General features: G+C 53.5%; 3 protein-coding genes and 1 long non-coding RNA gene across 10 annotated transcripts in view; 3 read left to right on the top strand and 1 right to left on the bottom strand.

Annotated features, from left to right (window-relative positions):
* The window catches only part of HOXC6 (homeobox C6), a 35,549-nt gene extending 13,175 nt beyond the window's left edge, over positions 1–22,374 (top strand). The window contains exons 1-3 of one of the 7 annotated variants that reach the window (XM_069580705.1): positions 8,690–9,225; positions 20,138–20,483; positions 21,207–22,374. In XM_069580705.1, the coding sequence (XP_069436806.1) occupies positions 20,330–20,483; positions 21,207–21,514 (462 nt within the window). In that variant the 5' untranslated portion in view covers positions 8,690–9,225; positions 20,138–20,329 and the 3' untranslated portion in view covers positions 21,515–22,374. Of the gene's footprint in view, positions 1–8,689; positions 9,226–10,927; positions 11,285–17,097; positions 20,484–21,206 lie in introns of those variants that run through there. The other 6 variants (XM_069580707.1, XM_069580703.1, XM_069580701.1 and 3 more) reach the window with 6 other exon arrangements.
* The window catches only part of HOXC4 (homeobox C4), a 59,885-nt gene that overhangs the window by 13,034 nt on the left and 23,209 nt on the right, over positions 1–23,642 (top strand). The window lies entirely within an intron of this gene.
* HOXC8 (homeobox C8) lies at positions 740–4,731 on the top strand. Its single transcript, XM_069580699.1, has 2 exons — positions 740–1,658; positions 3,042–4,731. Exons 1-2 carry the CDS (start codon positions 1,223–1,225, stop codon positions 3,332–3,334), a joined length of 729 nt encoding a protein of 242 aa, XP_069436800.1. The 5' UTR covers positions 740–1,222; the 3' UTR covers positions 3,335–4,731.
* Positions 7,807–8,707, bottom strand: LOC138435728 (uncharacterized). Its single transcript, XR_011255207.1, has 2 exons — positions 8,609–8,707; positions 7,807–8,178 (listed from the first exon to the last, which is right to left on the bottom strand). It is a non-coding gene; the product is annotated as an uncharacterized lncRNA (long non-coding RNA).

Below are 23,642 nucleotides of genomic sequence, written 5' to 3'. Positions count from 1 at the left end.
AAGCCAGGAGGCCCCTCCAGGCCAAACTGGCATTTCCTATGGGGTTAGGGTATGTGGGGACAAGTAAGAGGCCTGCTTTAGACTCCTCCAACCCAGATACAAGGGGTCTCCTAAGAAGCAACCTCCTGGATCAGCCCAGCCAGAAGCCAGAGAACCACAGCTGCCCTCTCCTCTGTTCCCACCAGCGGCTTTGCTCTCAGAGCCTCCAGCAAGCTCGTGGCCATTGCCCGGGCTTCCTGCCTGAGGCATGAGCTAGTGTCTGAAGGGGCAGTGCAGCCCTGACTGGGTATGTGGAGTGTCCTTGCCTCTGGCCCTCTCTACTACCCACAGCCAGCTGACAAGGCATCTTAAGAATCTAGGGAGGACAGGGCAGCTGGATAGGGGCAAGAGGGTTCTGATAGCTGAAGTGTCTGGGGATAAGATGTGCTTTTCCTTCTAAAGTCCCCAGACTTAAGGACCCCCTGGGGAACCCACCTTTGGTTGTTAGGGGACCGCTCTCTCTGGTTGGCATTCAGCCCCCTCGGGGGTCTTATACCTGTTGAGGTAACCTGAGTTGACCTGCCGGCTCAGGTACCTCTCTCTCTGAGAGGAAGGAAACGAGAAGGGAGGAGAGGCACCTTCAAATCTGAATGCGCACCTTGGAAAAGCTGGCCCCAGCCATTAGCTGGGGCTGGCTCACCACCACCCCCCACATACCACACCCCCATCCCTCCCCCTTCCTCCCCTCCCCTTCTTCCAGGTCCCCCCAGCCCTGAACCCCTCTATCCCCCGCCCGCCATCCCTCCCTTCCTTCTCTCTCTCTCTCTCTCTCTCTCCCTCTCTCTCTCCCTCTCTCTCTCTCCCTCTCGCCTGTCTTCATGTCGTGGATTGATGAACGCGAATCGCGTGTAAGCGCCGCCACCGCCGGGAGTCTGAGGAATTCGCCTGGGCTGTTAAAGGAAAGAGCTAAGTGCGAGAGCGCGAGCTCTACCTACCGACAGTGAAGAGAGCCGCCGCCGCCGCCGCCGCCCGCTTGCCCGCCGCCGCCCGCGCCCAGCCCGGGAGCTGCGCCGCCCCGCCGGCCGCCGGCACCCAGGCGCCCCCCACCTGCCCAGCCCGGCCCGCCGCCCCGGGGAGCCGGCCGGCCTGGGGATCGCTCCCGGGGGGAGGGCAGTTTCGGGGGTCCCGGGCGGGGGAGTCGGGAGCCAGAGGGGAGGGGGCGGCGGGTTTTCATGTGCCCAGCATGAGCTCCTACTTCGTCAACCCCCTGTTCTCCAAGTACAAAGGCGGCGAGTCCCTGGAGCCGGCCTATTACGACTGCCGCTTCCCGCAGAGCGTGGGCCGGAGCCATGCGCTGGTGTACGGGCCCGGCGGCTCGGCGCCCGGCTTCCAGCACGCCTCGCACCACGTCCAAGACTTCTTCCACCACGGCACCTCGGGCATCTCCAACTCGGGCTACCAGCAGAACCCGTGCTCGCTGAGCTGCCACGGAGACGCCTCCAAATTCTATGGCTACGAGGCGCTCCCCAGACAGTCCCTTTATGGGGCTCAGCAAGAGGCGAGCGTGGTGCAATATCCCGACTGTAAATCCTCCGCCAACACTAACAGTAGCGAAGGACAAGGCCACTTAAATCAAAACTCGTCTCCCAGCCTCATGTTTCCATGGATGAGACCCCACGGTGAGAAGCCTTTTCTCTTTCCCCCTTGGTCTCCCGCGCTCCGGGGTCTTCCCCCCCTCCCTCGCCTCCTTTTTGTCTGCCCTCGCTTTCCCTCTTGGCTTGGGGCTGTCTCGGGCCCCACCCCCGGGCCTGAGTGGGTTTCTGGAGGTTGGGAGGTTCAGCTGGGGGTGGGGCACCGGGTTTGTCTCGGAGATTTGGGGGATTGGGGTAAAAGTGGGGGGAGAGGTGGTATCTGGGTGCAAAGGGTTAAAAAAAACGGTTTCTCCACCTCTTGTCAGTCAGTCAGTCTCTCTCTTTCCTCTTTCTCTGTCTGTTTCTCTCACCGTCTCTAGTCAAAGTTGGGGAGGTGGCTGGGAAGGAGCAGGGGACCCTGAGGTTATCAGCCTTTGGAACAAGCCAGTTTCTCCATAAGGCAGAGAGCCCCAGTCCAGGACAGTGGCCAGGCTGTCTTGGGATGAAGACCCCTGCTTCCCTCCCCTGGCTGGGTCAGGGGGTGGCAGGACCCCAAGGACAGGTGATCTACTTCTCTGGGGTACCCACCACCTCCTCTCAGAGAATTAGCCTTAGGGCCACTACCCCAACTTTGCTCTACTTCCCTCAGTTGGACAGAAGAGAAGGAGTCAGAAAGGAAGGGGAAAAAAAAAAAAGAGTACTGAAAAGGAGGGAGGCCATGTAGGTTAGAGGGCTCTGAGGTCCAGAAGACCCTCGCCAAGCTGCCCCCCATCAAAGGCTTCTGGGGTCTTCCTGAGACCCTCAGGGCAGCTCAGGTCATGAGCCCCTCCAAAGGTGGCCCCTCATCGCCCAATTTCGAAGTAAAAGGGGAAGCTAGAAAGGGACAAGTTCCAGCAAGGATGGCCCGTGATTTATTTGCTGATCTCCAGTTAGCAATCAGGCCAAGCAGTGATACATTCCAGGAGATCAATTATTTTTCCTTCTTGCAAGGCATAAGGCAGAGAGATCTGAAGAGGGGCAGTGAGCAGAGCCCCACTTCTTCACCCCCAGCCCTTTTGCCTTCCTTTTGGAAAAAGGCTCTGTCCCCAGCCCTGCTCACCCAATGCCCCTCTGCACTTGTAAACAAAGCTGCAAGGGCCAGTTTCCTGGAACTGCAGGCCTGGGGGCACTCTGCAGTGCTCCCTTGGCCTCTTCCAGCCCCCGCTTTCCAGACAGATCCTAGTCCCTGCCCCCACCCCTACCCTACCTCCCAAGGTGAAGCTAAACCAAAACAAACCCCCCAAACTTTCCTGCCCTTGCCTGCTCAGCCTTTTCTGCAGGAGGGAGGGGAACTGGGGAAACCAGAGGGGGGGATTTCAGGGGAGGAAGAGTGACAGGGGAAAGCCAAGCCCCTACCCAAACATAACCAGACTGGGCTTCTGTTCTGTCCAGCTCCGGGGCGGCGCAGCGGAAGGCAAACTTACAGCCGGTATCAGACCTTGGAACTAGAAAAGGAGTTTCTCTTTAATCCTTATTTGACACGAAAGCGTCGGATTGAAGTCTCTCATGCCCTGGGACTGACTGAGAGACAAGTGAAGATCTGGTTCCAGAACCGAAGGATGAAGTGGAAAAAGGAGAACAACAAGGATAAACTGCCCGGAGCCCGAGATGAGGAGAAGGTGGAGGAAGAAGGAAACGAGGAAGAGGAGAAAGAAGAGGAGGAAAAGGAAGAAAACAAGGACTGAGCAAAAAAGAGACATCCCCCCCTCCTTTAGCAACTCCCTTGAAGTTTCATTTTATGGTAGCAGATAAATTGAGAAGTTTACGACTGTCATTTGCTTTTATAGAGAATAGAATGACACTCACAACTCTAACTACCTGTCAGATACTTGCAGCTCTGGTTTTATTACCTTTGGACTTCCCCCCATCTTTATTTGTTTGGGGGCTGGAGGGGGGAGACTGAGACACAGCGAAAAGTTCCGAGTCTCTGTCTCAGTTGTTGCCCCAACACACACACTTCTCCCTACCCCCACCCTTCCTAGTCTTGCCTGGATTTTAAGGTCTGAGACCTGGCCCCCTTTCCCCTTCTCCCGGCCCCTTCTTGCCACACTGCCACCTCCCTGCTTCTCTGGTATTTATTTTAGAGGGGAGCCCCCTCAAAATGCGGAAGAAGACTCGTGGCTTTGTTTTCATGCTAGGATTAGTGTCTTAGATTGACTTTTTTTCCCCAAAGGACAGAAAAAGTGAAGGAAGGAAGGAAAAGAAAGGGAAGATGTTCAAAGACATTTTAAAAATGATAGCAAGGAATATCCCCTCTCCCTCCCTGGGGGGTCCCCACTTAGACCCCCTTGACTTTCTCTACGAACCTGATGGAAACCTGAAGGAGACGAGGTCTCCCCCTCCCCCCTCCCTTTTCACGGGGTAGAAAGGCGCCTGCCTGCAGTTGCCGCTCAGATCCTACCTAGCCATCCCATGGTCACTCGGGCCCATGCCTTCCTCCCCTTCAGCTGTCTAATTCCTGTTGTTGGGCCCAGCTTCCTCTGAGCTGCACTGGTATAAGCGCTCAGAAATCGCCATAATCATGAAAATAATAATACTGATAATAATCATAGTAAATCTTTAACATACTACCTAAAGGGAACCTGCAATAATCTTGAAAAAATAAAAAAGAGAAATTAAAAAAAAATCCTAATACAGGAGAAAAAAAGAGAAAAAATTTAAAATAAAAAAAAAGAAAGAAACCTCCAACGTATTTTATCACTACCTATAGGAAGAAATCCTGCTTTGAGAGTATTTGTAATGCGGTTTTGTTGTTGTTTGTTGCTGCTTATTTCACTAAGAAAAACCCAACAACTGAGACTGCCTAGCCCGCCGGTCCTGTGCGCTTTTATTGTGCTTCTAACCCCAGTAGAGTAGAACTAAATTGCACTGAATGTATAGTTAACTGTCTTGAATTCTCTGTTTATGCAATGTGCTCGAAAGAAAAACAAGGTTAAAAATATATCTATAATAATAATTTTTGGTCATTCGTCTTTATGTCCAGCTATGAATGTAGATTTTGTGTCCCGGCAGCAGCTCTGTTTCTGGTCGAAGTACTTTGTATTGTATACGTGAGTCATAATAAAAAAATGGAGAAAAAATATTTGAAGCTGTAATGACTGGCTCGATTTTTCCCCATCGTACCCCGTTTTCTACCCCTCCCCTCCTTACCCTTTTTCAATATTCTAGTAAAGGTTTCCTCCACTGATCTGACTTGGGGTTGGGGAGCACCCACATGGAGAGGAGTGGAGGAGCTGAGAGGGCTGGCTGGGCTGGGAGGGCAGGTGAAAGTGGGGAGGTGAACAGGAGGAGGAGAAGAGCAGAATGCCCTTGGGAGAACATTGGCTCCAAACAAAGTGGGTTGGTAGATGCCAGTGTCCCAGTAGGAAGAAAGCATCTTCTCCACTCATCCATCTTCCTCTTGGCTCTGGGCTGAGCCCAGATCAAAAATCTGCTCCCCCTCCCATGCCCCTCCAGCAACTAGGCCTTTTTCAGCTAGGGGCTGGGGCTAAGGATGAGGCAGTGTGACTCCTTCTGATCTCTCATGGTCAACCCTTAGTACTCAGCACCCAGCACTAGAAAGCAAACAGGGTGGGAAGGATGTGAGGCTCAAGGCAGTCTGGAGGACTTGGTTTCAAGAAGCCTGAGAGTGGGGGACAAGGGAGCTCAAGCCTAGGGGAGAGGAGAGAAGGGAACGGTGGAGGGACTGGTAAGGCAAGCAGCCTGAGTCCACTGTCTGAAACTCAAATTCAGCCAGCACAGAGCCATCACTGTCACCCAGCCCGCCTGCACTTACTCCAGCCTCTGTTCTGGCTGTTTCAAGCCCTCTCAGCTTCACCTTGGCAATTGGGCAGCCTGCCCTGCCCTTATAATTCAGGTCATTGGCTCGGGTGTGGGTGGGCCCGTTGAGTGGACAGTCCCTCACTCCAGCCACAGCCGGGTAAGGACAGTCTTCACTGGACTCCCCATTCCCCAAAATAAAGGGTTGAACGCTGAGGGACTCAGGGGGCAAGAAGTCTCTCAGTCTTCCCTGGAGAGTCCTAGACAGAGAAATCTGTTTATGCCAGTAAGATTCTGGTCAAATAATACCAAATTCCACATATACAAGCCGTCTGATTCAGTCAAGAGATGGGACGAGGGGAGGGGAAGGGATCTTCTGGTCTTAAAAACCCAGACCCCCAAAGACTGAAATATTTTTGAGGACAGACCTCTCTCTCTCACTCCCTTCCCTCTCTGTTCTCCCGTTCAGTGATTTCCCCAGACTTACGCCTAGTAAGTCGAGGACTCTAGTTTTGTGTAATTTCACCCGCGTCTGAGTCCCTGGCTCCCACGCAAAGTTGTCTTGAATACAGGATTGGATCCGGCGTCGTTAATAGGGGACTCCTGCGGCCCGAGCGAGGCTACCGATTGGAAGCCCAGGCTGCGGGCAGGCAGTCGGGAACAGCTTTGAACAGCTCTGGGGGAAATCTTTCGGAACCTGGGGTCCCAGCTGCCAGCCACGGGGCCAGACAGGTACCCCGTTTGCTGCGGGGAAACACTGGCTGCCCGCCGGGGAGGCCCGAATAGACAGCATTTTGCTCCGACCTCAGGCCTTCCCACGGGCGTCCAGACTCCGAAGGCCGGGGAGGGTCGTTTCATTTTGAAATGTAGAATTATGCTTGCTATTAATAAAAAATCTTTGGCTCAGTAGCCATTGACCCTACACTAAATGCCTTCGAAGAACCTCACCGAATTTTCCCCACACCCAATGCCCCATTCAATCCCGGCCGTGCGCAGCAATGCCCGTGGCCCCAAGCCCGGCGTCGGAGGGCGGGGTGCGTCTGGCGCCCAGCATCGCTTGAGATGCAAGGCATCGGGTGGGCCAGACCCAGAGAGCTTCAGCCGCCCTCTCTTACAGCACCCGCTCCCCCCCAACCCGTGGTGCCCACCGCCTCTGTTTTCTCGTTTGGAGAGAAAAGGAAGCAAAACCCGTATTATGGGAGAACTTAATTGCGAGCGGGGATGCGCTCTCTTTAGAAACGCGTCCTCCCAAATACTCCCGCCGTCCCATTACCAGAATGGGGACCATTCGGCAGCAGCAGCTAGGACTTTCTCCCATTCTTTACTTTTTTATTAGCCAATCAAAGTGGCTTCCGAAAGCTATTTGTGATTTGTGAAAAATAGTGTCTTTCAAAATGCTGAGTTGAAGCATCTCGCTCATTTCGCCTTGAATTTATTATTCTAATCTCAACCGTAGAGACAGGATAATGCAGCTATTAAGTTGGGGGGCAAATTCGTTTCTCGGGATTAAAAAGAACCACACACACTCAGCATTGTCTCTCCCTCCCCACTTCGTTGTAGAGGCCAAGGGAATTGCGGGCCTGCAGGGGATCTGGGGGAGGAGGATGAGGGAGGTAATAAGTGCCCTAAAAGGCTCCTTGGGGGACCCTAGGATGGGAGAGTGGATTGGCCTCCCCAGCCTCAGCTTCCCCAAATTAGATGCCCCAGCGGCTATGTGCTGGAGAAAGTCACCCCGTGCCAGTTAACGCGAACTCTAAGACAGGTTGCGCCACAGACTAGAAGTAAAATTTCCGCTGAACTGCTCGCGGAGCTGTCCCATTCTCCCCGAGGCCCATTGTGAAAAGCTGGGCCAGTGCTTCCTTGTCGTAATTTTTAACTACCTGTTATAAAATTTATGGGTGGGTTTGTAAAAGAAACAAGGTCCCTGCATCCGGCTGAGGGAACTGCTTCACTTACTGTGGAGGAAGTTTGGGGAGGGGATGAGGGGACCCCCTGTTGGTTGGGGTGGGGCACCCAGCCGTGGAAGTCCCCATGCCAACATGACTCAGGAACCAAGAGAAGAGCTTTGGGCCTTCAAATCTCCAGCTTGTTGGGGAGAGTGGCTGGGTGGTGACTGGTTGGCAAATAGTCTCTATGGGGGGATTTATTCTGGGCTTCCTCACATTGGATTCATTGCCAAAATCAGGGGTCTGGAGTCTCCCGTGCTCTGGTGTTTAGCATGGAAGGTACAATTCAAGGAAAGAATCGATACTTTTTTCTGGGCCTGCAAGGTGTGTCCTAGTTGCCCAGACACTGGAATTTTTCTGAAAAAGGCAGATGGGTTTCGGCCACCTGACCAGACAGAAAAAGGCTTCCTATGACCATGCACCCAAAGGAAAAAGAACTGGGAACTAAGATCGATCATAGACCTTAATTTTATATTTAATTCTAAAAAGGTTAGGAGGAAGCTGCCATCTGAACCTAGGAACTGAGGAGACCTGCCGTCCTTAGGAGACCTAGGGATGGTCTTGGGGGGGGGGGTGGTGGGAGTGGGGAGAAAAGAATCTGGGGATGAGGGGCACTTTGGGAGTTCTGCAGGCTGTTCCCCATCTCCTCTGCCACCCCCACCCCCCCCTCCAAGCTGCCTCCGCAGGCCTAAATCCTCTCGGCTCTTCAGACCACGGCCAGGTCAGTCTTGGTTATGAGGCTTCCAGCGGCCTGCCCCTCCTGTTCCCATCTTGGGTGGAGTGGGGGGCTTCCCCTACGCCCCAATGGGAAGGATGTTCTCTTCCTAGGAAAAAAATGACAGGAGTATGCTGAGCATCCCCTTCATGAGCCGGGCCTGCCGTCATTGCCCCAATGCCACAAATCTTTGCAAAGCTGTGGTTCCCCCAGAGCCAACCTTAATACCCCATTTATTAAGGAAAATATGTAAAATTCGGCATGGCAGAGCGAGGCAGCCGACTTAGCGCCAGAATCCTTCCTTGTCTCCTGTCAGGTCCCCCCTTCGCCCTTTCCGCGCTAGCCAGGAGCAACCCGGCCCGTGGGGAGTGGGCGGTGGGTGGGGGTAGAGTGGGGGTCGGGGGATGCTCCCTCTCCGAGAGAATTGGGTAAACATGGCGACCGCGGCGCCCATTTGCACACGCTACACAAATGCATCGCATTCCCGGTTGTTTGCAGAAAATTTACAGCTGAGTAATAAAAGTTTACGATCGACTCACAAGTTGGATTGGCCACAAGAAGTCATGTGGATTCCATCCATGAACGTGAACTTTTTATTGTGGTTTGTCCGTTCGGAGCGCTCCGCAGAACAGTCCTCCCTGTAAGAGCCTAACCATTGCCAGGGAAACCTGCGCTGGGCTCTCCCTTCATTACTAGTATTTTTTTTATTAATCTGATTAATAATTATTTTCTCCCCTCATTTAATTTTTTTCCTCCCAGCTGGAGTTGCCGGAAGCTGGGAGCACCTGGGGAGGGGGGCGGGGGGAGAGGCTGGAGTAGAGGGCACCCTCTCTCCCTTCCCGACCCTCTAGCCCCCCAAGGGGCAGGAGGAATGCGGGAGCAGGAGTTGAGATAGGGAGCTGCAGATGCTTCCGCCCCTCCCCTCTCCTAAGCTCTCCCTCCTGCCCCCTTCTTGCATCTCTCCTTAATTTTATTTGGCTTTTTTAATTATTGGGACTTCTTTTTTAAAATTTCTATAAAAATATATATATATACATATATATGTATGTGGAGCTGAGACAGGCTCGGCAGCGGCACAGAATGAGCAAAGACGAGAAAGAGAGTGGGAGAGAGAGGCAGAGAGAGAGAGGGAGAGGGAGAGTGACAGCAGCGCCCGGTAAGTGTTTCCTTATTGGTTCAAATATGTAACTAATGGTCCGTAGCTGGGTGGCGGTTTCAAGATAAGGACAGCAGCGGCTTGTCTTGGTTAGAAAGGAGAGGGGGCGAGAGGGTGGGCGCGTGGCAATTATGGGGAGGAAAAGTGGGGGTGGGGGAGAAATTGGGTTAAACTGGAATATGGTAGTGGGGGACGTATGTTGTCCTTATGTCACTGTACGCTGAAGTTGGGGGTCGGGGGCCAGAGGACTGCGTGGGGCTCAAGGCCGGGGTCTAGTGCGCGGACCTTGTCCTTACCTGTTATAGATCTGCGGCCTCTTGCCTAACGGGACTGAGACAGAGGGGGCTCGGGAGCTCAAAATCCAGGGCAGAAGAGAGAACCTGTAAGCTGTAACCAATGCCCTCCGAGCAGAGTCAGCCCCCCCCAACCCCCAAACAAACTTTCCAGTGCCCCCTCCCTGCTCCGCAGCCCCCTCCCTCCCGAAGAGCGCGACCGCTAGAGCTCACACATGCGCAGTGCGGGCCCAGGGCCCGGCCGCGGAGCAGGAAGAGAGCGCAGCTAGGCGGGCGGCGGGGCCTGTTAATTGGCAATTAGGGAGGAGGCTGGTGGCTGGTGTGCGTCAGCGGAGGGGAGAGCGTCTGCCCACCCCCTGCTTCCACCCCCACTCGAGCGGATGGAAAGATGGGAGGTGCTCGGCACTGCGGGTGGATGGGTGGGGGTGGGGGACTTGGTACTCAAAAGCCATCTTGTGCTTGGAGAATGGGGGCCAATCTGCCTTCTCTCCCCCCGACCCCCGGCCCGGCGTTCTCCACCCCCACCGCGGCCACCCCACCCAGGATACCAACTGGACTGCTTCACCCGCGTCGCCTGGCTGCTCTGGGCTGTGATCTGACCTGTCTGGGGCGGAGGTGGGAATTGAAGAGGCCCTAGAATGGGTGGGGACAGGGACCAGGCCTCGCCGGCAAGGCCTCCTGGATGAGCAGAGGTAGTGAGATCCCAAGGCACGGCTGGGGCACGGCTGGCTTATGGGGTCGGGACTCAGAATTGGGCGGCCCGGAGGGTCCTGGGCGCTGGGGATCTTCCTAATAATTGGTGCTAATGGCGTGTTGTATAGTCTTAACCCAATACATATGGTTTCATAACACAGTGGCTTAATTTCTTCCAAATGTACGTGGCCCTGAATGTGTTGCAGCTTGATATATGACCCCGCCCTGCTCCCTGGCCTGGGTCCGAGGCGGCCCCTATATGTGTGAGCTTCTGTTTATAAAGGGCAACGCACACACACTCGCTTACACACCCAAGGCAGACACACCCCAGAGCTGGGGGAGGGGAGAGTGCATACTTCTGGAGAGATCCGAGAGTCTGGGGGCCGGAGTCCCCTTCAGCCCGAGCCAAGAGCACCCCCCCCCATCCTCTCCCAAACGCGCGACTGGGCTTCTGCGCCAAGCCCGAGTGGGGGAGGGGACCGCTCCTCGATTTCCTGTTTAAACCCGGACTAGTCGCCTGGGGGGTGGGGGGGAGATAACCTGTTTTTATCAAATTTTTAAAAATTTAGTTCTACTGCATTCAAATCAAACCCCTTGGGCCCGAGTTGACGGTGAATCTTCCCTCCCCTCCCCCCACAATCCCCTTCCCTTCCTCTCTTGCCCCCCCAAAAATTCCCCTTTCGCAGCCGACATAAAGGCCTGGGAGGTATTCTCCCGGGGGAAGAAATGGCATTTTCTCTCCCCCTTCCTCCCACCCCCCGCAATAGGACTTGTGTGTGTCGGCAGAGGCGTCTGCCGAGGGGCTAATTTCGCGTTCCTTGTTTACGATCGAGAAAAGCGCTTGGCTCTCCCCAAATGGGCCCAGCCCGCCGCCCGCTCCGGCTGCCGCGCGCTCTCTCGCCGCCCCGGCGCGGCCCTGGGGCTGACGCCCCGGGGAGCCAGGCCGCGGCCGCTCAGACCCCGAGTCCGTGAGACCTGCAAAGGGCGAGGGGAGTACCGTGGGCCAGTGGAGGGGCCCCGGAGGCCTGAAAATGGGAGCTTTTCTCCTGGCGTATTCTGGGAGCCGCCGATCGGTGAGGCCTCTATTTCTCTTTCGCTGTATTTTGTCTGCCCCCGCCCCAGCAGATGGCCGCACTGACTGGGGGAGGGGGACAAGCCTTTGTTCACCGCCCCCCCCCCCCCCCCGCCCCAGGACAACAGTTTCCGGAGAAGGCCACTCGGGCCAGTGGGGATTCACCTGGAATACTAGAGGGGGCCACCTCCCTTTGGAGGGGTGGGCCTGGGCTAGGCTGGGGTATCACCATCGGCCTACAGGGATCTAACCTAACGAAAGTGGTTGGTGAGATTTTACAGTGGTAGGGTTGGTGGTTGTCGGGTTAGCAACACCATCCTGAAATGTCCTTATATATTATTTTTATACATTGATTTTCTGTCCATTCTTGGCTAGGGTCCTGCAGGCTCCCACTCATTTCACCCCTAGAGTCTCCTCAGGACCCAGAGGGATGCAGAGACAGTCTAGCAACAGTGACTGGCCCTAGTTTTCTATTTTCTAGTCTGGCCAGGGGGAAAACCCAGCCCCAAACGCCAGCCCCTTCCTTCCCTCCTTACTTTCAATTTTCCTTCCTTTCTCTCTCTCGATGGCACTCAAACAGAAGCACAAAAGGGGCCACCCGTGGCAACGCTCAGCCTTCTTGCAGGCCAAATTCCCTGTGGACAAGGTCCTAAGAGCAGGAGGACACTGCTGTGATTATCTAATAATAGCCAGAGCAGCTGAGAATAGAATCCGGCTCAAGGACTCTGCACACCCAGAGCTAAGGCTGTGCAGAAGCCCTGAGTCCATGGGTCAGGGTCTGGTGACACTGCCTTGAGCCCAGGGCCCCCAGCAGTCTTCACTGAGTCCACTCTTTGGGTACCTTGGGCCTGTCCCTTACCGGGCTTTGTCAGTCCTGCCATGGGCTGTATTTCATGCGCCAGCTCCTAGCTAAGGAGAAATGGGCAGAGCAAACCCTTTCTCTCCCTGGTCTGACAGTTGTGATCCCCACGAAGAATGCGACCTTGTTTGGAGAAGGCGGCCTTGTTGGGTTGGCTGTTATGTTCCGAAACCAAGCTTGGTGGCTTTATACGTTTATTAGATAGAGGCTCAAATGTACGGGCGCAGACTTCTGCACGAATATATACAGACTCATGTTTCCTCAGTGGTTAATTGTGTATTACCATGCCTATATTCGCTCAAACACCATTTTATGTGCGTGCGAAATTTTGTTAGCCCTCACTAGATGGGCTTGGGCTCAAGGAGGCACTGGATGCCCTCTGTGTGTGCTCTGCTGAAAATGTGTTCGTGCTGGAATCGGAGTATGCGGGTATCAGTAACCGAGAGATGCCACAAAGGTTTTCTCAGACCTTATTGCCTTCGCTGTCCAAGCAGCTGGGCTGGGGAAAGATTGACTCCCTTCTGCTTCCTCTCCACACCTCCCTGCAGACTTCCCCAACTCAGGATTGTTTGAGCAGGCGAGCCCAATTGTGCTGAAAGTGAGTTCGGTGGGAAACTTCGGTGGGTGAGGCATGCCTGTGAGCAGTTTTGAGCAGTCGCTGGGCCCTGGTGTTCGAAGCCTCACTGAGGCGGCAGAGAAGATTGGAGTGGTTAATAAGGTGGCCTCTGGGCAATGATCTGGGGCGGCTGTGGACGGACTAAGGTGCCTGGAGAGGCCGCTGGAGAAAGCCAGTCAGACGGATGGGGTGCGGTGAATGCCTGTCTCCCCACTCCTGCTCGCTCTGGCTGCTCACGGGGTCTCAGCTTTGCCTCTGTCATATGTGGAACGGACTAGGGGATCTCAAAGTTCCCCAAAACCTAGATCTGGTTACTGGTGGGACTTCATTTTAATCCTCTCTGCTACCTAAGCCGTGGAGATAGCTGAAGCTTGGTCTGACCGCCTGTGGGCCTAGAGCACTGAGTGTGAGCCGGGGCTGAGAATTAACCAGCCTTCTTTCTCCCTTCTAGGCCCAAGGAAAGACAGAGGCTGGGGTATAAATGTCTATTAAAACCCCCAGGAAAGAAAGTAAGGATGGGAGAGGAGCTGGCGGAGGTTTAACTCCACTCCCTAGGCGATCAGGTTCCTCCCCAGAATGTCCTGTCCAGACTTGCCGCGGGTGCGAGGCGTGCAGCTCTTTCCCGTCTTCTCTCGCACCAAGGGCAGCCTTGAGCTTTTAGGCCTTGGCGGCCCCGAGTGCCAGGGTGACATTACCCCCGAAGTGTGCCCCTCACCACGGCCCACGGCCTCTGCCACGGTGCTGCTGCCGCCCCTGTTTATTGCGTCTGTGAGTTGTTTACTTGTTTTGTCTGCTGCCACCCTGCGTCAGAAACCCGCCAAACAGCAAACTCACCCAGGAGAACAAAGTGCGGCGCTATCGTGAACTCCCTCCCCTTTCCGGCACCCTGCTCCCGCCATTCCCACCTCCCTCACTCTCCCTTTCCGAGGGGAGGAAGCAGAAATCGTCCTAAAATAGGGCAGCTGTTTATAGGGTTGGGGGAATTATGGGGATACCATAAACCTCCGGGTGTCCTGGTAGTGGAGAGACAGAGCAGCCCTCCCCTGGCCTCCAGCTTTTTTTCCTTTCCCCTGGCAACTGCTAAGGGGGCCACACTCCTTGAGAAAGCCGAATCCCCCTCACCCCACTCCTTTCTGCAGGAGTTTTCCCTGAGACACAGGTTGTTGGGTTTTAAATCAGGCTAATGTTGGCGGATTCATAAAGCTAGATAAAGCATGTCGCTCTCTTCATCACCCTCCCTTCTCCTCAGCCCCCCAAAATAGCAGTGAATTTAAGCAAATCCTACAAAATGAAATTGCCCCTTCACTAAAGATCCTATAAATCTCCAATCTCGCCAGGTGTAGAGTCGGAGAGGCCGCTGTTCGCCTCTAATTTTGCTCCTGGCTATCAAATCTGAAAGAGTATCATCGAAGTAAGTAATATTCTCTCCTTTCTGAAATTAATTCCCCCCTCCCCATCTCTCTCCCTCTTTTCGCCAGCGCAGATTAAATGGTTCTTTCAGATCTACAAACAATAAAGGATCAAATTATTTATAGGGAAATGAGGACAGTGTTTCTTGTTGGCTTATTGTTCCAGAACATAATATTTTATTTTCAAGTGGGAAAACTTAGACCAGGGGAAGAAGAAGGAGACAGGTGGGGGGAGAGGATGTGAGGGGAGGCAAGGAACCCACACAGAAAACTCTTGCTGTATGTAGTAACTTTTATGACATTTACAATTTCCTCATGACAACTCACTGTGACGTCATAAATGCTGCGTTCTTGTTCTTGAATTTTACAATTCTAAAAACTTCCAAAATGGATCCAAGCAGTACTCTGCATGGAGGGATATAAGAGAAGCCAGAAAATTGGGGATCCTTTGTTTTCACTCTGGAGGCCAAAAATATTCTGAGTGTTCTGGATTTTAATTTTCCCTCCTGGGCCAAGCAGGACTATTTGCTTTCCCTCCCTGAAATGTCACTCAGGGTCTGAATTCCCTCCCCATTCCCAATGGGGATGAGACACTGTGTCTGAAGGCTTTCTGTATGCCCCCTCCTCAGTTGATACTCAGCTGCTTGGGACAGAGGTGGGAGGCTTGGGGGCCAGGCCCCCAAAGCCAGAAATGATTTCTTCCAGAGGGGGCCCAAAGGGGCTCAGGGCTGAGTGTGATGGGACAGAGATGTTGAAGACCTACTGTACTTTTTAACCTTCCGCCAGAGAAGCCAAACAAATGCCAGTGTAGGAGTTTGTGTCTCCTGATGGTAGCAGCATTACGTGGAGTGGTGGTAAAGAAAGGTCAGGCAGAAATCTGGAAAGAGGGAGACGAGAAAATATGATGTGAGTTAGCTGAGCCCCTCCAGGTACCTTTCTTCTCTGTTTAATTGCAAATAAAGCAAAAGCAGCTTGGGCAGCTTCTCAACCTCTCAGCTCAAAAGCGCAGGCCTCTGAGGTGTTTGGGGCAGTTCTCAGGAGCTTGACATGCCCCATCTGGCCTTTTCTTCTGTCCCGCCTCCCTGCTGCCCCCCAACTCCATTCAGCTAGCCAGCCTGGGCCCTGTCCTCAGAATATCAGCACCCCCAAATGGGATCCACTTCTGGGCTGGGTGTGTCAAATTTCACTTTTCTCCAAGTGTCTCCATGCCTCAAGTTTGAAAGGAGAAAGAGCATTCTTTTTTGTAGTACAGCGCATGTCTGGAGAGGTATGAGCTCAGACAGTTTCCCCACTGGATCTTTGAGAAGCTGGGGGCTCCTTGGGTCAGCTATGATGGGGTGTCCCCAAGCAGACCCAGTTCCCTGCGTTCAGGTTCTCTGACGGACTAGGAAATTCTCTTTGCAAGCCTTTTACTCTGCATTCTGTGGAGATCAAAGGATCTCTTAAACAAAACATTAGGCATTTGGAGTAGGATTTATTTTTTTAATTTTTAAATAAAAAAAAATCCTATCATAAGCCAGTCGGGCCAACTGAGCAGTCACTCTAGAACAGCAAAGCCTTAACCAAACAGTGCTATTGTGAGGTGAGCTGAACAATTATTGAAACTCAGCTTTCTCTGCAAGGGGGATTTCAGCCCTCACCCAGTGGCACAAAAGGGGCCAGTGGGGCAACCGCTTCTCTCCCGCCCTGGAAGTCGAGGATCCAGGGGGTGGGCCGGGCAGCTGTAGAGGCTTCCAGGCAGCCAGGCACTCAGGCCAACTGCTGAATCCTGCGGCTCCAGTGCCCGAGTCCCTGAGCAGCCTTCGGAGGCGCCGGGCTGCAGTTGGTGGCGCCGGCAGCCAGGAATGGAGTGTATATGTATCTGTGTGTGAGGCTGGGTGAGTCACAGACAGCGGCGCAGAGTTGGGGGATCTGGGGAGAGAGAGAAGACTGGCAGAAGACAAACTAAGCAGGACCTCTGGAGAAGACTGGCCCCAAATAAAAATTCCAGATCTCATGCCTCTCACTTCACATATTCTTCCCCAAGAAATTAATATATTTCCCAGAGCAGAGTGGAAAGCAAAGGCAGGCAAGGTGAGGCCCACCCATGGACCCCTCCAGGGCCAGAGGCCAGTCCCAGCCACCCTCTCCCCAGTTCAGAGATACACAGGCCCCCAGCCCCCAGTCTGGAGCAGGATGAGGCTGGAATAGGAGCCTTAACACTTGCCCTGGGAAACCCTCCAGTGTCCAGCCTCCAATGCAACCCTTGGGGACTCCCGACCAATGCCTGCCCCCCATTTAGGCTCAGGGCGCCTACAATGAGTTCTCTCCTATAATTAATGTTCATGAAAAGCATGTGTTTTGGTTGCTGGGACAGGGAGCGGCAACTTTCCCCCTTTATTCCTTTTCTGTATTTTTTGAATTCTGTTTTTGAATCCACTGATTCCAGCCCCCGAAAGCGAAAATCCGTTCTTGCCGCCAACCCCCCTCCCGATTCCAGAGGCTGAAGGGGCAGAGCAAGTCGGAGACCTACGGGCCTGATAAAGGGGTGTTCTCTGATTTCTCTAGGCTTGTTTTATGGAAACAAAGAACTAGTTCTCCCCCCTCCTTCCCAGGACTTGTGCATATTTACAAGAGCTCAACTGCAGTTTTAATAAAACATCTGTTCTTGCTTCTGCTGATGAGTTTCCATAATTGTTTTCAGACAAATTTAACAGGAAAATATAAATATATTTAGAAAAACCCAAGTCCCAGCTTTCTCCCCATAGATAGTCGTTCTTTTGCCAAAAAAATAAAATTAACATGAAATGAGAAAAGGAAAATATAATCCAAGGGAGGGAAGATTCGGTTCATCTGACTTGCTCTCCCCCCTTAGAGCGAATCCTTCCAGCAAATTTCAGCTGCATAATTAAAGATCTAACTGAAGGAAGAAGGCTTCTTTCCTGAGGAATGTAAGGTGATGGGGGAAAAGTGTGTTAGAAACTAATTTTGCCGAAAGTCTTTAAGCAGTAGCAGAATTTATTTGTGTTTCTGCTTCCCCTTCTCCCCTCTTCCAGCATTTCTGCCTACCCGCCCGCTCCCCCCCCCCCCCAGCAGCTGGTTCCTGTTCATTATAAATTGGAGAGACCTTTCAGTCTCTGCCCTCTGTTTAGGGACGTAATAAAACACTTAACTTTCCGGGGCTGAGACTTACATTCTGCTCCTCAGGGCGCCCACCCCTGCGCCCACTGCCTTTAGGCCCCAAAGGGGACTCTCCCCAACTTAGGCACCCTTTTCCTCTCCACACTTGGTTTAGAAGGGGCTCAAGAAAACAAACCCAGTCATCCTTGCTGGGGAGCTGCAGCAGATGCTTCCCCAGAAGCCCCTTTCTCCCAAGGTCCTTCCTTCCCCCACCCACCTATAAAAGAGATTTTAAAATACATAGAAAATCAACAGTCATTGAAAGCGAAACCTCATTAAGACATCCTATCTTCCATCATTCAATTTGTTGTACATTGCAACAATTTAATATCTTGAAGGAAATATCACTGACATGATTTATCCCTCTAGCAATCTCTCTCTGAAGGGGGGGCGGGGAGGGAATTTACTCTCTCTTCCGGCCTGTTCTACGTGTAACACTGCTATCCTTAGGGCAAAATTGAGACTGGGAACTCGGAGAGCGGCTACTGGTGTCCAGAGGGGCACTGACTTGTTCCTTAGTTCAGCCCCCTCGGCCTTCCACCCCCTCCCCACTTCTCTTTCCCTCTCCCTCTTGCCCTCCAGGGGGCCTGGAGCCCCAGCCAGCTGTTGGAAACCCCTGCCCAGGCATGCCATGAATTCGAGGACAGCTGGATTCTAGAGCGAAAAGCAACTCATGCTGGTGTCTGTTGTGTACCTGCCATGACACCCCAAAATGAGACAACTCATCTCAAAATTTCTTTCTTAATTTAAGAATCCTCCTCTACACTTCACCTTCATTTCCTTGGGGAGAGGAAAGTATGGTCCAGGAGAGGGAGCCTTTATAATTATAGGGGCCTTCCCCCTGCCCTTCTAAACACCAACACATTTCTCTCCTCTCTGAAGGACTGGGGCTGTATTTTTAAAAGCCAACACATATTGTCTGCAGGAAGACTCTTCCATCCTGTTACGAGGTTCATGTATTAACTAACATGTTGTCTCCATCAGCTCCTACATACTGTCTGCTTTTGGGTTCGAAACTTTATTTTTCCCCCCTAGCGACACTCCAGGGAAACCTTAACGTTACAGAAGATGAATAAACGAGTTTTTTTCCCAGTGTAGTCCCGTTTATGGCTTTATTGCTACCCATTGATTACTCCGCTTTGTTACACAGAAGGAAAAGATCATAAAATCCGGCGACATCCGGGTTCTTGTTATAGCCACTTCTCCCCCTCCCCAAAATGGTGAGGGGAAAATATGAGCTTCCACTGTTCCCTTTGCTTGCCCCACCACCCTCCTCTTTGTCAACTCAGAGCATTTTCGGCCTATGTTACAATATCAAAAGAAGTTTGGATTAATCAGGAGGAAAAAGCCCATCTGCACACCTTCCGCTGTTTCCGTGTTCGCCCACTGCGGCTCCTCAGAAGCCTCGGACTCAGCTGCCTTTTCCTAACCTTCTCTTCCTTTTTCTCAGCCCCTAGGTGGGAAGAAAATGGGGGGTAGGGAGCTGCTGAGAGGCCTGGCCCCACCAGGTGTGGCTGGCCCTTGGGAGAGAGCGCCCCAGGAAACCTTGTCTGGAATCTCCAAGCCCCAGAGCTCAGGTCCAGGGGAACTTCCCTTGGCAGGACAGCGTCCGAGGGGGGCAGGGGTTTCTGCCCTGGGCAGGGGCTTGAGGCTGCAAGACGCTCTGTGTCTCTGTGTCCATCAGAGCCCCACCAGCCTTCTCTCTTTGGCTGGATGCTATGTGAATTACCCCAACGGCCCTGGCTGGCTCCAAATCATAAATTCTCACCAACATAAACAGGAGTTGATGTGTCTAGAAAGACTCTCAGAGTTCTTTCTTCTTCCTTTCTTCCTTCCTTTTTCTCTCTCTCTCCCACCTTTTACTTCTTTCTCTTCCTTTCCTATTGTATTTTTAAATACAATTTCCCTTTTAGGCAAACATGCTGCAAGAGTTTCCCCAAAAAGGGGTTCCTGAGCAGGAGGAGGGAGAGGAGGGCTAGGAGGGAGAGGAAGCAGATGCATGGATCCTTTGCACACCTCAGCTCTGCCACTGCACCCTGAAGACTCAGCATTCCCTCTTTAGACTTAGGAGTCCCCCACATGCCCCCCGCCACCCCCAACTCTCAGATACACTCTCCTTCCTCTAAGCACCATGTTTTATGCAATTTCTTTCCATTCTTGATTTCTTTTTAAAAAATTATTCGGGTAAAAATAGACTGGTTTAAAGATGGGAACTCGCTCCTTGGAGTATCAAACCAGATTTCCTGTAAGATTGCTGGGGAACCCCCTGAGCTGGGAAGGAGTTCCTCCTATGGGGAAATCAAAGTGTAATTTTAGAAGAGGGCAGATATAAAAGATGAAATCAGATTGAAAATACACAGATTTCTCCTGTGGCCACAGTACAGCAAAGTTAGCTGGGGCTGAGAGATTTCCTGGGAGTGCAACTCTCCTTTTCTGGGCCTCAAGGCCCTGCTCTAGGACATTCACCCTTCCTTCACCTTCAAATCAGTTCCCTTACATATATATTTTTAAAAGAAATCCAAGTCTTACTTTCAAAGCACACACTTAGTCTCAACTAGGGAATCAACAGAAGCAGAAGCGATTTTTTTCCCCCTTCTTGACATCTGGCTTGCGATTGGCTAGGAGGGGGTCAGCTGACTTTGTCATTTTGTCTGTCCTGGATTGGAGCCGTCCCTATAACCATCTAGTTCCGAGTACAAACTGGAGACAGAAATAAATATTAAAGAAATCATAGCCCGACCAGGTAAAGGCAAAGGGATGAATTCCTACTTCACTAACCCTTCCTTATCCTGCCACCTCGCCGGGGGCCAGGACGTCCTCCCCAACGTCGCCCTCAATTCCACCGCCTATGATCCAGTGAGGCATTTCTCGACCTATGGAGCGGCCGTGGCTCAGAACCGGATCTACTCGACTCCCTTTTATTCGCCACAGGAGAATGTCGTGTTCAGTTCCAGCCGAGGGCCGTATGACTATGGATCTAATTCCTTTTACCAGGAGAAAGACATGCTCTCAAACTGCAGACAAAACACCTTAGGACATAACACACAGACCTCAATCGCTCAGGATTTTAGTTCTGAGCAGGGCAGGACTGCGCCCCAGGACCAGAAAGCCAGTATCCAGATTTACCCCTGGATGCAGCGAATGAATTCGCACAGTGGTGAGTTTTACAGCTCCGAGATATAAATTAAATAAACTGAACTGGCTTTATGACCGGCTTCCCTAGAAGAACGGGCGGAGAGAGTTTTTTATGGCCCCATAAAAACAATCACGCTCGTCTCCTCGCCGACGCCGAGACAGGGCCCCCTCTTCTGCCCCCTCTGCTCGCCTCCTGCTTGCTTGCAGGGGCCTGGCCCCCTCGGCCCCTGACGGATTGGAGGGCTCTAAGGCGAGTTGAGGGGGCAGGAACAGGGCAGGGGATGAGGGGAGGGGGTGGGGGAGCCCCCCAAAGTCGAGTCAGACTAGGAGAAGGGAGGGGGGAGAATGGGACAGAGAAGTGGGGAGAAGTTTCCCAGGAGCTAGGGCGCTTGGGGAGATGGGGGAGTCCAGACCTTGAGAAATGGGGCCTCATCCCCAGTGTTTTGAGATTTTTCTGAAAAATCAGCTTTTAGTTTACAGCTTCCTGCTTGGTTCTGTCCCCCCACCCCCCACACACCTTTCTTTGGGACACACCTACCAAGCCGGGGCGGGGGGGACTGAATGAGGTTAGTATCCTGGCTGTACCCCCAGTGGGGGTGGGGACAGAGCAGAGGGGAGAAGGCTGGAGCCGGAGGGGCCCGTGAGTGCTGGCCAAGTTGGGAGGGTCAGGGCTGTGCTAGGCTAGATCATCTGCAGAGGATGCCTTGCTGATTGTTTGTAGTGTGTTTTGTGCCCGGATCTCTAGGGGTCGGCTATGGAGCGGACCGGAGGCGCGGTCGCCAAATCTACTCGAGGTACCAGACGCTGGAACTGGAGAAGGAATTTCACTTCAACCGCTACCTAACGCGGCGCCGGCGCATCGAGATCGCCAACGCGCTCTGCCTGACCGAGCGACAGATCAAGATCTGGTTCCAGAACCGCCGGATGAAGTGGAAAAAAGAGTCTAACCTCACGTCCACGCTCTCAGGGGGCGGCGGAGGGGCCGCGGCTGACAGCCTGGGCGGAAAAGAGGAAAAGCGGGAAGAGACAGAGGAGGAGAAGCAGAAAGAGTGACCAGGACTGTCCCTGCCACCCCTCTTTCTCCTGCTCCCTCGCTGCCCCCATACCCTCCTAATCACACACTCGATATTTATCACTGGCACAATTGATGTGTTTGGACTCCCTGAGACAAAATTAGGGAGTCAAATATGGACCTGAAGAGTCAACTCTGGACGCCCCCCTCCCTCACCGCACAAACTCTTTTCACCAGGCGCCTCCTCCTCCTCGCTCCCTCGCTAGCTCGTTCTCGGCTCGTCTGCAGGCCCCTTCCCCCGCCCAGGCCTTGGGGCTCGTCCCTGAACCTCGCTTTAGACTCCACAGATCTCCCTCCAAACGAGGACTTGGCCTCCCACCCCCTCGGCGCCCCCCATCTCCGCCCCCCCGCAGAGAGCCGGCTCCCGGGCCCCGGGGGCCTCTGCTCCCGGGCCTCGGGGCCCGGCCTCGCAGCCGGGGAGGGTGGGAGGCCCGAGGAGGGCGCGTCGGGGCCCCACAGCAGCCCCCAGGGCCTCCCCGCAGCCCCTGCCCGGCCCCTCTGCCCCAGCAAATGCCCAGCCCAGGCGAATTGTATTTAAAGAATCCTGGGGGTCATTATGGCATATTACAAACTGTGACCGTTTCTGTGTGAATATTTTTAGCTGTATTTGTGGTCTCTGTATTTATATTTATGTTTAGCACCGTCCGTGTTCCAATCCCATCTTAAAAAGGAAAAAAAAAAAAAAAGAGGGAAAATTACAAAAAGAAAAAAAGTGAGCGACGTTTGTTTAGCCAGTAGGAGAAAAAAAATAAATAAAAATTCCCTCGTGTTACCTTCCTGTATAAATCCGACCTCTGGATCCGTTCTCGAATATTTAATAAAACTGATATTATTTTTAAAAGTTTATATCAGGATTTCTGTTACTTCGCTCGCCCGCCGGCCTCAGGCTGAAAGTTGGAGCAGGCTCTGAGCGCTCCCGCGTCTGCCCGCCGCCTGCGAGCCCCCGGCCCCCTGCACGCGCCTGGCCAGGCCCGGCGCCGATCCCGGCCTTGTGGTTCTCCCCGGGGTTGCACTGGGGGCTGGGAGGCCTCTCCGGGCTCCCCACGCAGAGCAACGCATTCAAACCGCAAAAAAAAAAAAAAAAAAAAAAAAGGCCGCATAGGTTTGGTTGGGGGTAGAGTGGGACCCCGGGTTGGCCGCATTGGTCTCCGGCCCCACACAGGCCTTTCTTCCTGTCTTTGGTAGTTTGGGGTCCTCGGCTTCTGAACCCCGGACCCCCAAAGGCCAGAAAGGCCGCATCATCCAGGCCCCAGGTCGCCCCCGCCCACTCCCGGGAGTAGGGAGGGAGGCGCCGGAGCCAGCAGGGCAGCCCCCGGCCCGCGCCAGGATTCTTGCGAAACGTGGCGGAGGCGGAGAGCCGAGGGGAAAAAGCAGACCGCCGGGATCTGAGCCCTTCTGCAGGGCCTGAACGATTCAAGGACATCTCGGAAAAGAAAGCCTGGAAACTGAGCTCTCGCCTGCTCTGGGACTCCTGACGTGGCCGGGACCAAATTCCTTCTTCCTTACTTCTCCAGCCCGTCTTTTCCTTATTGTTTCTTCTCCCCTCAAACTAGGCCAGCGAGGAGCGCAGCCAGACCCTAGCCCTTCCCCAGCTCAGGCCGTCTTTCCTAAGCCCAGCCAGAGAAACCTGAGTGGATGTAGGGGGTGAGGTATTGAGGGGGTCTCTCCCGGAGGGAAAAAAATCCGCCAGAGTTTTCCAGACCTTCCAGATCCCCGCCAGCGCCCCCTCCAGCGCCTCCACCAGCGGGGGGGCCGAAGGGGGGCTTCTCGTGGCAGGGGCGGAGATTTCCTGGGGAGAGACAGGCAGGAAAGAATAAGGCTTGGCGCTAGGGGAGGGGGTCGGAAAGGGGCCGAATGGCTGCGGAGGCCTTGGTCTCAGGCTGTGAAGGTGGCCCAGGCGCCTGCCCTGCCCACCCCCAGCCCCCTGCCCCCAGCCAGGTCCTTTGGGAGACCTCCAGATAGCTCAGAAATTGCTCTCCCTTGGACCTTCTGAACCCAGGTCCCTGGAAAGCCTGGTTCAGAGGCCTTTTCCCCAAAGGGCACAAAACAGGCTTTTTCCTTTGCCCTGCTCATATAATATTTGTGGAAGCTTGAATTTTGCTTCTCCAT

This window comes from Ovis canadensis, chromosome 3 (assembly GCF_042477335.2).
Source record: "Ovis canadensis isolate MfBH-ARS-UI-01 breed Bighorn chromosome 3, ARS-UI_OviCan_v2, whole genome shotgun sequence".
Lineage (NCBI taxonomy): Eukaryota > Metazoa > Chordata > Mammalia > Artiodactyla > Bovidae > Ovis > Ovis canadensis.
Note: the sequence above shows the minus strand (reverse complement) of the source record. Positions and strands in the feature narration are given on the sequence as shown.